The sequence below is a fragment of the Hipposideros armiger genome, unplaced genomic scaffold, assembly GCF_001890085.2.
Source record: "Hipposideros armiger isolate ML-2016 unplaced genomic scaffold, ASM189008v1 scaffold_43, whole genome shotgun sequence".
In the NCBI taxonomy this organism is placed as follows: Eukaryota; Metazoa; Chordata; class Mammalia; order Chiroptera; family Hipposideridae; genus Hipposideros; species Hipposideros armiger.
The window spans coordinates 5,069,212-5,081,369 of record NW_017731393.1 but is presented as its reverse complement, the minus strand read 5'-3'; the positions used below and the strand labels follow the sequence as shown (position 1 = coordinate 5,081,369).

Genomic DNA, 12,158 nt, shown 5'->3' with positions numbered 1-12,158 from the left:
ACCCACCCCACCCCTTCTCTCCGAAGCAAAGGTCAGGTCAGGAAAATTACAGACTTCTTTTTCCCAGTGAATAAAGTGGCCTCCTTCGCAGGGAAAGTTTTACAAGCCAATGATGTCAATGATGCAGGGAGAGGACCACACTGTTTAGATTTCTTAATTGGCTGGCTTTGAACTCGCAGTGGGAGAGGGAAAGAATCTGTTCTGCTCCCTTGGAGAACTTAGCTTTGTGGGGTCTACCAACCTCAGCTGATTTCGCCAGTCCTGGAGAGGGAAGGGGTCATCAAAGGTCAGTCCTGTTTCTCCTTCAGGGAGAGGAGAACTAGATGGTTGCCATTACACTGAGCCCAGGTCAGGCAGTCCCTGGCCCCCAGCCCCAAGGGAGGACCCCCTAGGACCCCGCTGGGGGGTGTACACTCTCTAGATGCCACGTTCTGCCCCCAACAAACCTTTGAGACAAAGCCAGTGCTTTCTCCACTCGTTTCAAGGGTCCCTTTGGTCCCTGAAATCAGGAAAGTGGCGCTGTGTCTTGGGGATACTGACAGATTGGACAGCTGTCCTCACGTGTGCTCCATCAGAGTCCAGATTCTAGGGCTGCCAGGCCTAGAGTCTCTGTGCATTGTGGGTTCCTCTTGGGTGGCAGCTGACCCACACACACACCTGTTTGCACCTTTGAGTCTGGCTGTATCTGCCTGTCTCTAAGGCTATGTCCATACCTGCAGCCTGGAGGCCCTGGCAGCTGCCCAGGGACTCAGCCCCAGGGAGGCGAACAGCCCTGATCAAACACTGTCTGGGCTGACAGAAGCGACCAGCTGTCCTGGACTGGGCAGTTCACCCTGCCCTTGGCCTGCATCTGAATGGCTGAATAGCTAGCTGTCTTCTCTCCACACCAGGAGTGGGGGCTCTGACTTCTCACCTCCAACGAAAGGCCATTTTGTTGCTATTTTTCCACCCAAAGGAGTCTGGGGTCCCAGTTTCCATGCTGTCTGAACAGCAGCAGGCAGCTGCTTTCCAAGACCTTTCTCTCGTCAGAGGGTCCCACCTCTCCCTCCCAGGTCACCCCCTCTCACACCCAAAACCCCTCAGCGCAGACACCCTCCTCCTTCCTGAGCCACCACCCCTCTCCCACATCAAAACCAGCAGACCAGCAGAAGGGCCCTAAGAAAACCCACTTAAAATAAATAAAATGGAGCCTAGAGGCCTTGCCTTCTCCAGAAAGGTCTCCTGCCCCTGGGTCCAGCCGGGGGCCTCCAACTCCTGATCACACACCTGCCATGTGCGCTCAGTTAGGGAGGGCCAACACCCCTGCTCCTTAGGTCACTGCCCTAAATGCCGGGCAGTGCCTGGGCCAGGGTGGGTCCAGATTTTGTGGGCTGAGGCTTCTACAATTGTGGGGGGGGGGCCCAATTAACAACAACCAAAAAAACAAAAATACCAAAGCACGTCTACAACACTGGGGGCAGTGCCTGGGCACACGAGGGGCCCAAAGCCTGCACTCCGTCAACCTTTCAGTCAGTGCAGCCAATCCTCCGGGAAGAATCTGCCAGCTCAGAGCAGGAAGAGACCCTGTTTATCCTTTAGTATAATAATTTTTCTTTTCAGCTACCAGTTTCTTCCAAAAAAAAACTTACTTCCTAAGCCTGATGTAACAAATGAAGAAAGTCTGTCAAGGCTGCTGGGTGGGAAGGGGATTGAGGTGGGAACTGGACCCTAAGGCCCTGCCCCCAGCCAGGGTCCTCCTGCTGCTGGAAACTGCTGGTAGCAGCACCTTCTCACGCTTCAGCTCAGGAAGCTCAGGCCTAGAGAGCGGGGAGGTCTGCTCAAGGTCACGCAGCATGTCAGCCACAGGACAAGGATGCCACCCCAGAGTCTACCATGCCTGACCCTCCCCACCCTGCACCCAGAACACCACCTCCAGTCGATACGAAATCCACAGACACGTGTAGGTCAGGCAGAGGCCCACTGTCGTGATTCTTTCACCCCACACTAGTCCCCAAGTCCCACCACGAACCCACCCTCACACTGGAAATCCCTCATTGCCTGGCTAGGAGCGTAAGGGGCCTGTGGCAGCCACCGTGAAAGAACCACATTATCCATGGGGCCTGGGCTCCCTGGAGATGACCCAGGTGCCGCCCTGTGAAGCTCAGTGGCCAGAAATCAGGAGCCTGGGGTCTAGGCACATCCATTCAGACGACTCCCAGGGTGACAGTGCAAGGCGCTTAACCTCTCTGTGACTTGGTTTCCTCATCTACAAAATGAAAGTAATATCTGATTTACCGACTTTGTGGGGCAGAGGTGGTGGATGGGAATGTAGGATTAAATACGCCCACAGGCAGCACCGCCTCAGCACAGCGAGGAGCGTGACTGCGGAGTTTACACCCTGGGCCCCTATTCACCGGCTGTGTGACCTTGGGGAAGTGACTTAACATCTCTGGGCTTTAGTTTCCTCTTCTGAAAAGTGGCATTGATACTAGTACCTACGTCATAGTTGTCAGGAGGATGAAATCCGTTAAGATTGTAAAGCCCTTCAAACAGTGACTGGCACATAGTAAGCTCTAATAAGTATGTGTTAAATTAAAAATCCAAATACGAAAAACTCAATCTTTCTGTTTCCTGATGAAAAGATGAACCAAAGGGCACGGTGGTGACAGCCAGGCTGTCTTCTTTACAGGGCTTACTGACACGGAGCCCACTCCTAACAGATTCTAGAACTGGTGCTTATGCATTACTCAGGCATGAAAATTAGCACACACACACAAAAAAAGCTGTCAAATGCCTAATAAAAAACTTAAGTCCACTGCTAACTATTTACTGTCAAATAAAAACCCTAATAATAATAATAATAATAGTAACTGAGGCTGACTGTTGGTTAGGTTCTAGGCATGGGAGCCCAGGTGTCTTTCTCTCTCACTCGCTTTCTTTACTTTCCTTCCTCTCTCCTGAACTGGAAGTAGGAACCACCTACATAAATCACAAATCGTAAGGCCCCAAACCCAAAAAGTAAAGGAAAACATCATCCTTTCGCGGACCTGTATTGCTTGTCTTCATTTTCATTCAGTAAAACTCTCTGCTACGACTCAGTGCTCCAGCCAGCTCCGTTTTGCAGCTGCTGACAGTCTGTTTCCCCAGATCACACAGCACCCTCAGCAGGGAAGCCAACAGGTCAGGGATTTCTCCCCCATTTCCCAGTGAGGGAACCAGAGCTCTGCAAGGGGAAATGGTTTGTCTCACGCCACAGGGCTGGGCAGCCTAATATAGTGAAAGGTCACCTGTCCTGACAAGATCATCGGGGCCTGGATTCAACCCTGCCAGGAACCAGTGACACAAGCTCAGACAAGTCGTTTACCAGGTAAGAATGCGAGGGCTGGCCACGAGATCCTTTCAGCCCAGGCCAGGAGACTGGGATCCCCCTTTGCATCCCGCTGGTGACTCTTATTAACCACAGCTGACAATCCACAGGGACCTAGTCCATGCATACATTGCCTAAATCAAACCTGAAAGATAAGAAAGGCTATCTCCATTATACAGGAAACCAAGGCTTGGAAAGCTGACGCTCACACAACAAGTCACTGGCGAAACTCAAATTCCAGCCCAGGTCCACATGAATTCACACTCCATTGCTCTCCTTCCTGCCACCCACCTCTCCAAAACCTTCACCAGGAAGTACGGACAACTATGAGGATGCCACAGACTGTGGGCCAAGGTCTCTGGGGGCCTGAGAGCTCCTGGACGTATCGGCAAAGGGACATGCCTGGGACCGGCTTCAGCGACCACCTTGGATGGGGTCTAGAGGTACTGCCTGCCTCCAGTGGCTCTGCAGACCTCTCCCTAAGTTGCCATGCCCTGTGTCATCCAAAGAAGCCAGGCAGACCCAGGTCTGACTCCACTTTGCTGTGTGACCTTGGCCAAATCCCTTAACCTCTCTGAACCCCAGGTTAAAAGTAGGGTTAGAAATATCTATTTCCAAACGGGGTTAGAGGTATGTGTTTCAAAGATGCTATCTATCGCAAGGTGAGATAACCCAAGGAAAGCACCTAACACAGTGTAGGTTACCAGGTAGGCATCCCCACCACCCACCAGCTCTGCCCAAGCTGTGGGGTCAGCCCTGAAATGCCTGGCACCCCAGCCTGAGCCCAGGGCCACGTCCTCAGACAGAACACTCCCCTCTTCCTTGGTGCAGACAGAACTAATAATTAGCTGTCACGATGTAATAATAAAAAAAGATAATCCATTGCCACAACACACATGGATTTAACCAATCTTAATTTGGAGGGGAAATAACAACTCTAAATATATCCAATGCAAGTTTTTAAAGTCAGCCGGCAAGTGGGTTTATCTGCAGTTTCCAGCACAAGCAACTTATTTAGTTTCTCCCACTGGCCAAGCTAATATTCTTTTTTATTTCTTCCCCACATTTATGTTATTATTTTTTAAAGTCTGAAACGAACATTCTCAGAGCAGCATGTAAATCCTCTGGTTGATCAGGAGTGTTTTCTTCTCCAGTGCATTTTGTCTGCCAATGGGTCACCGGGACCCCAGACCACAGCCCCGCCTGTGCCCTGCCTGCTACGCGAACCCCCCTCCACCCCAGGCACACCCCCAGCCTCCAGGGTTCCAGATCCAGGATGGAGACTTGGAGAGCGGGGGCCATCGCGCAGGGAACAGCCTGCCACCTCCAGCCCAGGGGGATCTGCCACGTCCTGTCACCTGCTGCCTGTCTCCCGCATTTCTCCAGAAATCTGACATTTGGGGTTTAGGGGGAAGAGGAAGGAAATGCAGGAGGCAAACCTATGACTGACAGCTGAGGGTTCATTCCTCCTGTTATGGAAGAGGTGATAACACGCAAGAGCGGATTACCTGTGACAAAGAGCCTCTCCCCTCCAGTGCCTATAAAACGGGAATTCCAAGGAGGAATCTGGAGGAAATGGCTGAGAGAGACAGAGACCCAAGATAAGTTTTCAAGATTTTCACTGAGAAAACCAAGCACTTCGTGCTGCCAAGCGGGATCCTGAGCGTGGCTCTTTAGAAGTTGCCACTTTTCCGTCGTCTACCTCCAGCGGGACTCTGCGCTAGGTGGGTGCTTCAACTCAGCGTAACGCTGAGAAGTAGGCCAGACGTCGAAACTGAGGCCCGGAAAAGAGACGTGGCTTGCCTGAGTCGGCACTGGAATTCCACCCCAGCCGGCTGACACCCAAGCCCACGCTCCTTCAACCCCTGAGACCCCTACCCAGGGTGACACGCTATCAGAGCTTCACCGCAGGACAGTAATGTGACCAAAGATGGGGGCTAGCAGGGGGGGCGACACACACAATAGCGCAACAGTCTTTCTGATGCTGTTTCTGATGGTGGGCTTCTCAGAACCCAAGGGAAGCTTTCCCCAATTCCAGAAGGCCCACTGGAACACCAGGGCATGACGACGCTGGGGAAAGCAGGGGGAAGGGGCGGGCCCTCATATTTGTAGCACCCGTTACCATGCAGCAGGCACGTGCCATTTAAACGTCACAATTACTGTTAGGTATGTTCCCAGATGAGGAAACTGCAGCTCTGAAAGTCAAGTCTCGCTGCCTGAGGCTGGCAGGCATCAGGGTGGCACAGCCCTGGGCTAGGTCCTTTCCCACACAGCCTCCCGGGTACAGGCCACAAACCTCAAACCCCCCTAAGCCCCCTTTCCCGTCTCCCCCCCTCAAGCCGCCCATCCCTGCTCTGTGCAAACCCTGGAACCTCCCTCACGTCCCTCCCAGGGTCTACCACTCCCATCTCCCCTTGACGGATGGGCCCCGAGCTCCACCAGAACCCTCACAGAGGCAGGGAGAGGCCGTAGGAAGGGATCGTAAGAAACGAAACGAACTCCTCCATAGGCAGATATATGTTAGAGGCGGGTGCCTGCCCCTGACACAGACCTCCGGGCCAAGCCCCTACCTCTGACCACCTCCACCCTCTGTCCCCAGGTGGGACACAAGTTCCACAGACAGACCTCCTCTGCCCACAGCGGATGCTCAGGGAGCAGAGCTCGGGGCCCAGAGCACACACATCTCAAGGGCAGGGCATTACCTGCCCACACTCCGGCCAAGTTCCCATGTGGAACGGGGCAGCGGCCCTGATGGCCATCCTCCCAGCCAAGTTCCCCACGCGGGACGGAGCTGCGACCCTGATGGCCACCCTCCCACCATGCTGCTGCCCCAAGACTGCCACCCCGCCACAGGCCAGGCAGGGATGCACGGAGCAGATAAGAGTAATAGGTACAGTTGATGGATGGATAGATGAATGAATGAATGAATGAATGCCCTCAGGAGGCAAAGCTTCAGAAACTTCCTCTTTCACTCTCCTACTTCTTCATTTCTTAATCATTTAAAAAAAAAAGGAATAGTAACTACTCCTTTCATACCCATATCTCCAGAATTCCTGTTCCCCAAAGAAAGGGGGCTGATTCGGGGTCCAACCCTGGTGTGATGACTGACAGAATTCCAGCTCAGTTCTCACCCTGGGGGATGCCCTTAAGGGTAGAAGGGACCCCACATACGTACAGGCCAGCCCTGCCCATCCACTTCATTTCCGGAGCCCTGCTCCCAGAAGCACCGGGCAGCGAGGAGGACAGCACACAGGAAAGGCAGGACCCTCGGGGCCACCGCGGGCACCTCCCCTCGGACGGCCAAGCCAGAGGCTAAGTCCCAAGATTCAACGGCCACCGGCCCCGCGGACAACAGCAGGGCATGGAAGGGCTGGAGTCTCCCCTCCCAGCCACGGCCGGGAAATGACAGGAATGGCCTGGGCAGGCCAGCGGTGCCGGCGGTGCCAGCGGTGCCAGCGGCACGGGCAGCAGCTGTGCGGATTTCCGGAAGCCCGGGCGGAAACGTGCCTGTGAGTCCTAGCCCCCCTCTTAAAATATAAAGACTCAATTATCTTTGAGCAGCTTGCTTTACACATGAATTGACACATTTATTTTACAATAAATAACTGAAAGTTATCTGTGTTTCCTTTACTGTTAATCTACAGAGAAATAATAAACAGGGCTTGTCTACAAAAATGCAACCGCTGCAGTCCTCAGAATTCAATTAAGCTAAAATAATTAATGCTCCCACCATATTAAATTACTTTATACATTTGAGCCACTGAAGTTTTATTCTTTAATCTTTCCTTTTTTTATTAAATAAAAAAGGGGAAAAAAAAAGTTGGTGCCAAAGTCGGGAGGAAGAAGGCAGACGGGGAAAGAAAGAGCCCGGTGCGCTGCTGAATGCGATGGTCGTCTTCGGCTGACACAGCACGGAGACTGTTTTGTGCCTTTGACTAAAATAACATTTTAAATGCTTTGAACAAACATATCTCTTAAGACTTCTAAGGGATTATTTTACATATTTCTTCAAGAATGAATAAATCCATTCGTCCTGTTACTGAACAGAAAAGGCCAATGATTTCTTTCGTCACACATAAAATACAAATTCGGTAGGCTGTGGCAGCATTACAACCCCAAAAAGTGGGGGAGAGGCGGGGGGGGGACAAAGTGCCTTGGCGATTAACTCTGCCTTTTATGAAATCATATTTAGGCACTTTCTTAAACACACCTACCCTCCACAATCTGCCACCTATCGTGGGGAAATACCTTCAACGTGAAAAGAGAATTCAGATGGGTTTTTGGCAAAGGCAGAAAGTCTTTCCACTGAAACGTAAGGAGGGGCCGGCATCTCATCAGCAGAAGCCACCCCTGAAAGGTCTGTGTGCACTGGTGCCAGGCGTTTATACTGCTGGTGGAAACAACCCTGGAGTGTCTGATGAAGAAAAGAAAGGGTGGGGACCCCAACAACACAGACAAAAGGGACCCGGCACCTGTCTCGCTTGATGGCTCCAGCCCTAATGAAGGAAGTGTCACTCAGATCTGGTCAGAATTCAGAAACCAGGGTTCACGTGACCATGGCCTGGACATGTCAGACATTTTTCACCATGCCCTTGGCACCTCAGGAGTGTGAGACTCTCGTGCTGGGACACACGCTGATGGCAAGGCCCACGGCACCACAATCTCTCCAGGGGAGCAAGATCTCAACTCCATTTTACAGATGGGCAAAGTGAGGCCCGAGGTCACAGAGCAGCCAGGCTTGCTGCATTACTCTAACCACAGCTTCCTGGGTGGTGGGGGCCTCTGCCATCTCACCCGTGGGAGGGGGGTTCCCTGGATACACCAGGCTCGCCCTCTGAGGGACAGCCAGCCTCAGCCCCTGCAGCATCCGCACTAGCTTCCTTGACCGAAATCCGGTGGAGACGGACCCACGTGTTTTCCCAGCTGGCCACCTGCTTGCACACTGCAGTGCCACGGGGGGCCTCTGAGAGCAAAGTTGCAAAGCATCTATGGAGCCCTGATCATTCACTCCCCGCACCAAGCCTGCCGGTGTCATCGCTCCCTATTAACAGATGAGGATGCTGAGGCTCAGACCCGGGGAGCATCTCGTCCAAAGTCAACCATCAGGATTCGAGCACTCATCTGCATGCACTCTGATGCCAACTTGCTGCAGGACAGGCTGCCACTTCTAGGGGACACAGCCCAGCCAGGGTCCTCCATTCTCCCCCCAGCTTCCTGGGCTCAGAAGAATGATCCAGGTTCAAATACTCTGGTTCACACAGAGCCTGGGCTCCCTGGAGGAGGCTCTGGCAGGCCACGGCCATGTCCTGGAGAGAGGGACTCGATGCAACCCGCCCCCCACCCCGTGGGGAGCAGACCCGGCTGGAGGGCGCAAGCCCCAGGCCTGTTCTTCAGGTGGTGAGAACCAGCCGTCCACATGGCCGGCCAGATGGGCGTGCCAAAGGGCATGTCCAACCTCCCCCAAGGGGCACAGTGCTCCAGCAAGCGCCCACGAGCCCTTCCCCAGACCTACCCGTGACGATAGGCAGTGTCAGAAGAGGCCTCTGAGATCAGGGGGCCTGACCCCTCTTTTCACAGATGGGAAACTGAGGCCAGCGAGAGGAGGGAGAGAAATGGGCGCTCCTATTCAGAAGTGCCTTCCAGGGGCCGCCCACATGCAGCCCCATTCGCTCACAACAGCCCCAAGGAAAGAGGTTTCACTGACTCCATTTCACAGACTGGGAAACTGATGTGTCCAAGTTGTGGCTTTCACAGATTCCAACCCAAGATTCTTTGGCTCCAAAGCCAGAAACTAAGCCATGAACCCCAGCAGAGTGAGGGCCAACCAGATCTCCAAATTCCCCTCAGTACTCCTGGCCACCTGTGCGTTAGGCCCCACAACAGAGCCCCGCTGCCAAAAGCAAAGCTACCGTCAGCCAGTGGAGCCACCCTGAGCCCTGGGCTTGTCTCCTCCTGAGGGTCACCCGGACAGTGGGCCCTCAGAAAGGGCGAGCCCAGCTGGTGGCCCAGAGGCTGTCCTGATAGCTCCTGGGCCATCCCAGCACCCTCAGACTGAGGGTGAGCCCCCCGACACCGCAAGGGGTGAAGGCGGGTATGAGACCCGGGAGGTAGCTTCATCGGTGGCCAGGCGAGTGCAACACTCCATACCTGCAATGTTCTCCTGCTTGGGGCAAATGCCTTTCGTGGGCGAGGGAAGATGGTCATCTTCGTCAGGGGTGACCTGGATCCCAATCTCCACCGGCTCGGACACTTTCCTGAGCTCAGAGCGTGAGGAGGGCGGCGGGCTGCCTTTGTCCAGGCCTTTGTCATAGCAGGCACCCAGGCTTCCACCACACTGCTTCTTCTTGTGCTCTATAAAAACCAGGATGTCCCCCAGGGGGAAGTTCATCTGACACTGTCCACAGGTGAGCAGGTCAGGGTCGGGGCCACCCACCAACAGCCCCAGGCCGCTGGGCTCCTCTATCTCCAGACCCTCGTCTTCTTCAAGGATGGCGGCCTCCACATGGTCGGCCTCTGCTGGAGAGAGAAAGGAGAAGGGGGGGCAGAGAAGACAGAGATGGGCTTAGGCAATCACAAGCACCCATCGTTCATTCCAACCCATCCCCACCTAGAGGCAGGCCCCCTCTGCTGCGGGATGCCAGAGTCCACCACGTCCTCCCCACGGCTCCTGGAGGCAGGGGCTTCACCAGCCCACGGGTGACAGGTGGACACACTGAGGCTCCAGGAGCAACGTCACGGCTCCCTGAGGCTGTGACTTCAGTAGTGCTGACCTTACTGCTTTCTAGTTCATTCTCTGCCAGCCCCCCTCCCCAACACAGCACAGGAACACACACATGTCCACAAGCACAGACACCCATCCTGGTTTCACGAGAGACGGGGCCGTCTCAGACGGGGCAGGGTCAGCTAGAGACGTGTCTCCCCAACTTTGCAACATCTGAGAATCACCTGGGGAACCTGGAAAAGCTTCCATGCCCAGGCAGTACCCCAGACCAATGGCACTGGGATCTACACAGGAGGCTGTTGTTTTTTAAGACTCCCAGGAGATCCTGACGGGCAGGCAAGGCTGACAACCACGAGCCGTCTCCCCCTGCTGGGGCCGGGTCTGTCGTACCCCCTCCCCTCCACCTTTCATTCATGCCGTCTTCATTCATGCATTCCTCTACCTGAGACCTGGCTTCACACCAGACAAGAAAACAGAAACCCAGACGGCCGTCACAGGGCCGGCCAGGCCTTACGAGAGAAAGAAGCCCACACGCTCAGAAAGCAACAAGTGAGCGTTGGTTCCAAAAGAAATACCGAGAGAAGCAACACAGTCTGCTGCTGGCGGAGGGGTGGGGGGGGCTGGCTCCCCTGTCAAACATCCAGCACCTGGTCCGACTTCCACTGCTTTGTAGATGTCCCAACACTCATCATGTCCCCACTGTCCTTTTTTTGTCGGTTGGTTTTATTCTCACTCCCAGAAAAAGAGAAGGTAAACAAATTCCTCAGGCTGCAAAAGCATTTCTTGGCAGATGACAAACCACCCTTTCAATGGGCTGTACATTTTCATATTTCTTTAGCAACTGACATACTTCCTTTTTTTTTTTTTTTGTTAAGGAGCATAGGACCCAAATATTTTCAAGCTAATAAATGCCTCAAAAAGCAGCAACCCCCTCAAGAGAAAAGTGGAAGACTCGGCAGCTGAAGAAAAGTGTCATAAATAAGGAGAGTGGACAACGAGCTTGCATCTGCCCTGGGGGCCGGAGCAAATTCGGGGGTGGGGGGGGCGGATTTTTTGAGAGTACATGTCAGTAGTCGGGCAGATGGCACGGGTGCCGGGGTTTTCAGGGGTCTGAAATCCAAGGAGACAGGTACATTTTAAGTTGTGTGATATTTAAGAAAGGATCGTGAAAACCACAGAAAACAGAGGGAAGGGATGGAAGAAAGAAAAACACATTCCGTGGCAGTGAGGTTATTGACGGGCCAGAGCCAAAGAACAGATAATTTAAGGAAAAAACTCTGTGGCATCTTTCATCCTACACATAAATCACTGTTCTGTATTTTCTGAACACAGGCTTCTTCAGGGCCTGTGAGAGCCCATGTGTAGGGTTCCATCTAGAACGGACTCAATCTGTACGACACAGGTCACGTATGAACCAAGCATATATAGGTTCAGGAGTAGGTTTTGCTGGGATGGGAAGCTACCATTTGAGATCCCGCCTGTGGGTCTAGAAAAGCAGACAGAACCTTGTCGATGAATTAACTGTTGACACACGTTAGAAACGTGGCGGGCCAGAAAACACCGCGCAGATGAGGAAATCCTCAATCTGTAGTGTGCATCCTTCTGACAGAAAGCACCTATGAGGTATGAGGAAACGTGTTCACAAAGCCGGCCCCAGAAACCATTAATTACACTTTAAAAAGAAGTCGGAGTTTACTTAAAAAGGAGTTGGAAGACAATGCTACATAATTAATTTACCAATTTATTTTATGAAAAGATGCCTTGCTATGGTTAAAATGTAATCACAACCCTCACGCCAAACAGTGGTTCTGGGGGGGTGGGGGAGGGGGACTGGGTTCCCGTGAACGGTTTGTCAGAATGTAAAAGGTAATTATTCGCTGCCTCTTTTCCCTTTAATGATCTAACATTGAGCAATACTGTTTATATTGAAAAGCTCGCACCTTTAATTACCAATTACATATACATAATTTCAGAGCCAAAGGAGAGGGCTGTGAAAACAGTTCTTTAGAAATATAAGGAGGTATTGTGCGCCATTTCTAGGGAAGGAAATCTAATAAATGGGAGGAGGATGTCAAAATATTGTTTTGTTAA

At 52.8% G+C, this 12,158-nt stretch overlaps 1 protein-coding gene across 4 annotated transcripts in view; it reads right to left on the bottom strand.

The window, feature by feature from the left end:
- Window positions 1-12,158, bottom strand: part of BCL11B (BCL11 transcription factor B) — a 92,022-nt gene that overhangs the window by 68,725 nt on the left and 11,139 nt on the right. For 2 of the 4 annotated variants that reach the window (XM_019639144.1, XM_019639146.1), the window contains exon 2: window positions 9,494-9,862. In XM_019639144.1, coding sequence (XP_019494689.1) covers window positions 9,494-9,862 — 369 coding nt within the window. The remainder of the gene's footprint in view (window positions 1-9,493; window positions 9,863-12,158) is intronic. The other 2 variants (XM_019639145.1, XM_019639147.1) reach the window with 1 other exon arrangement.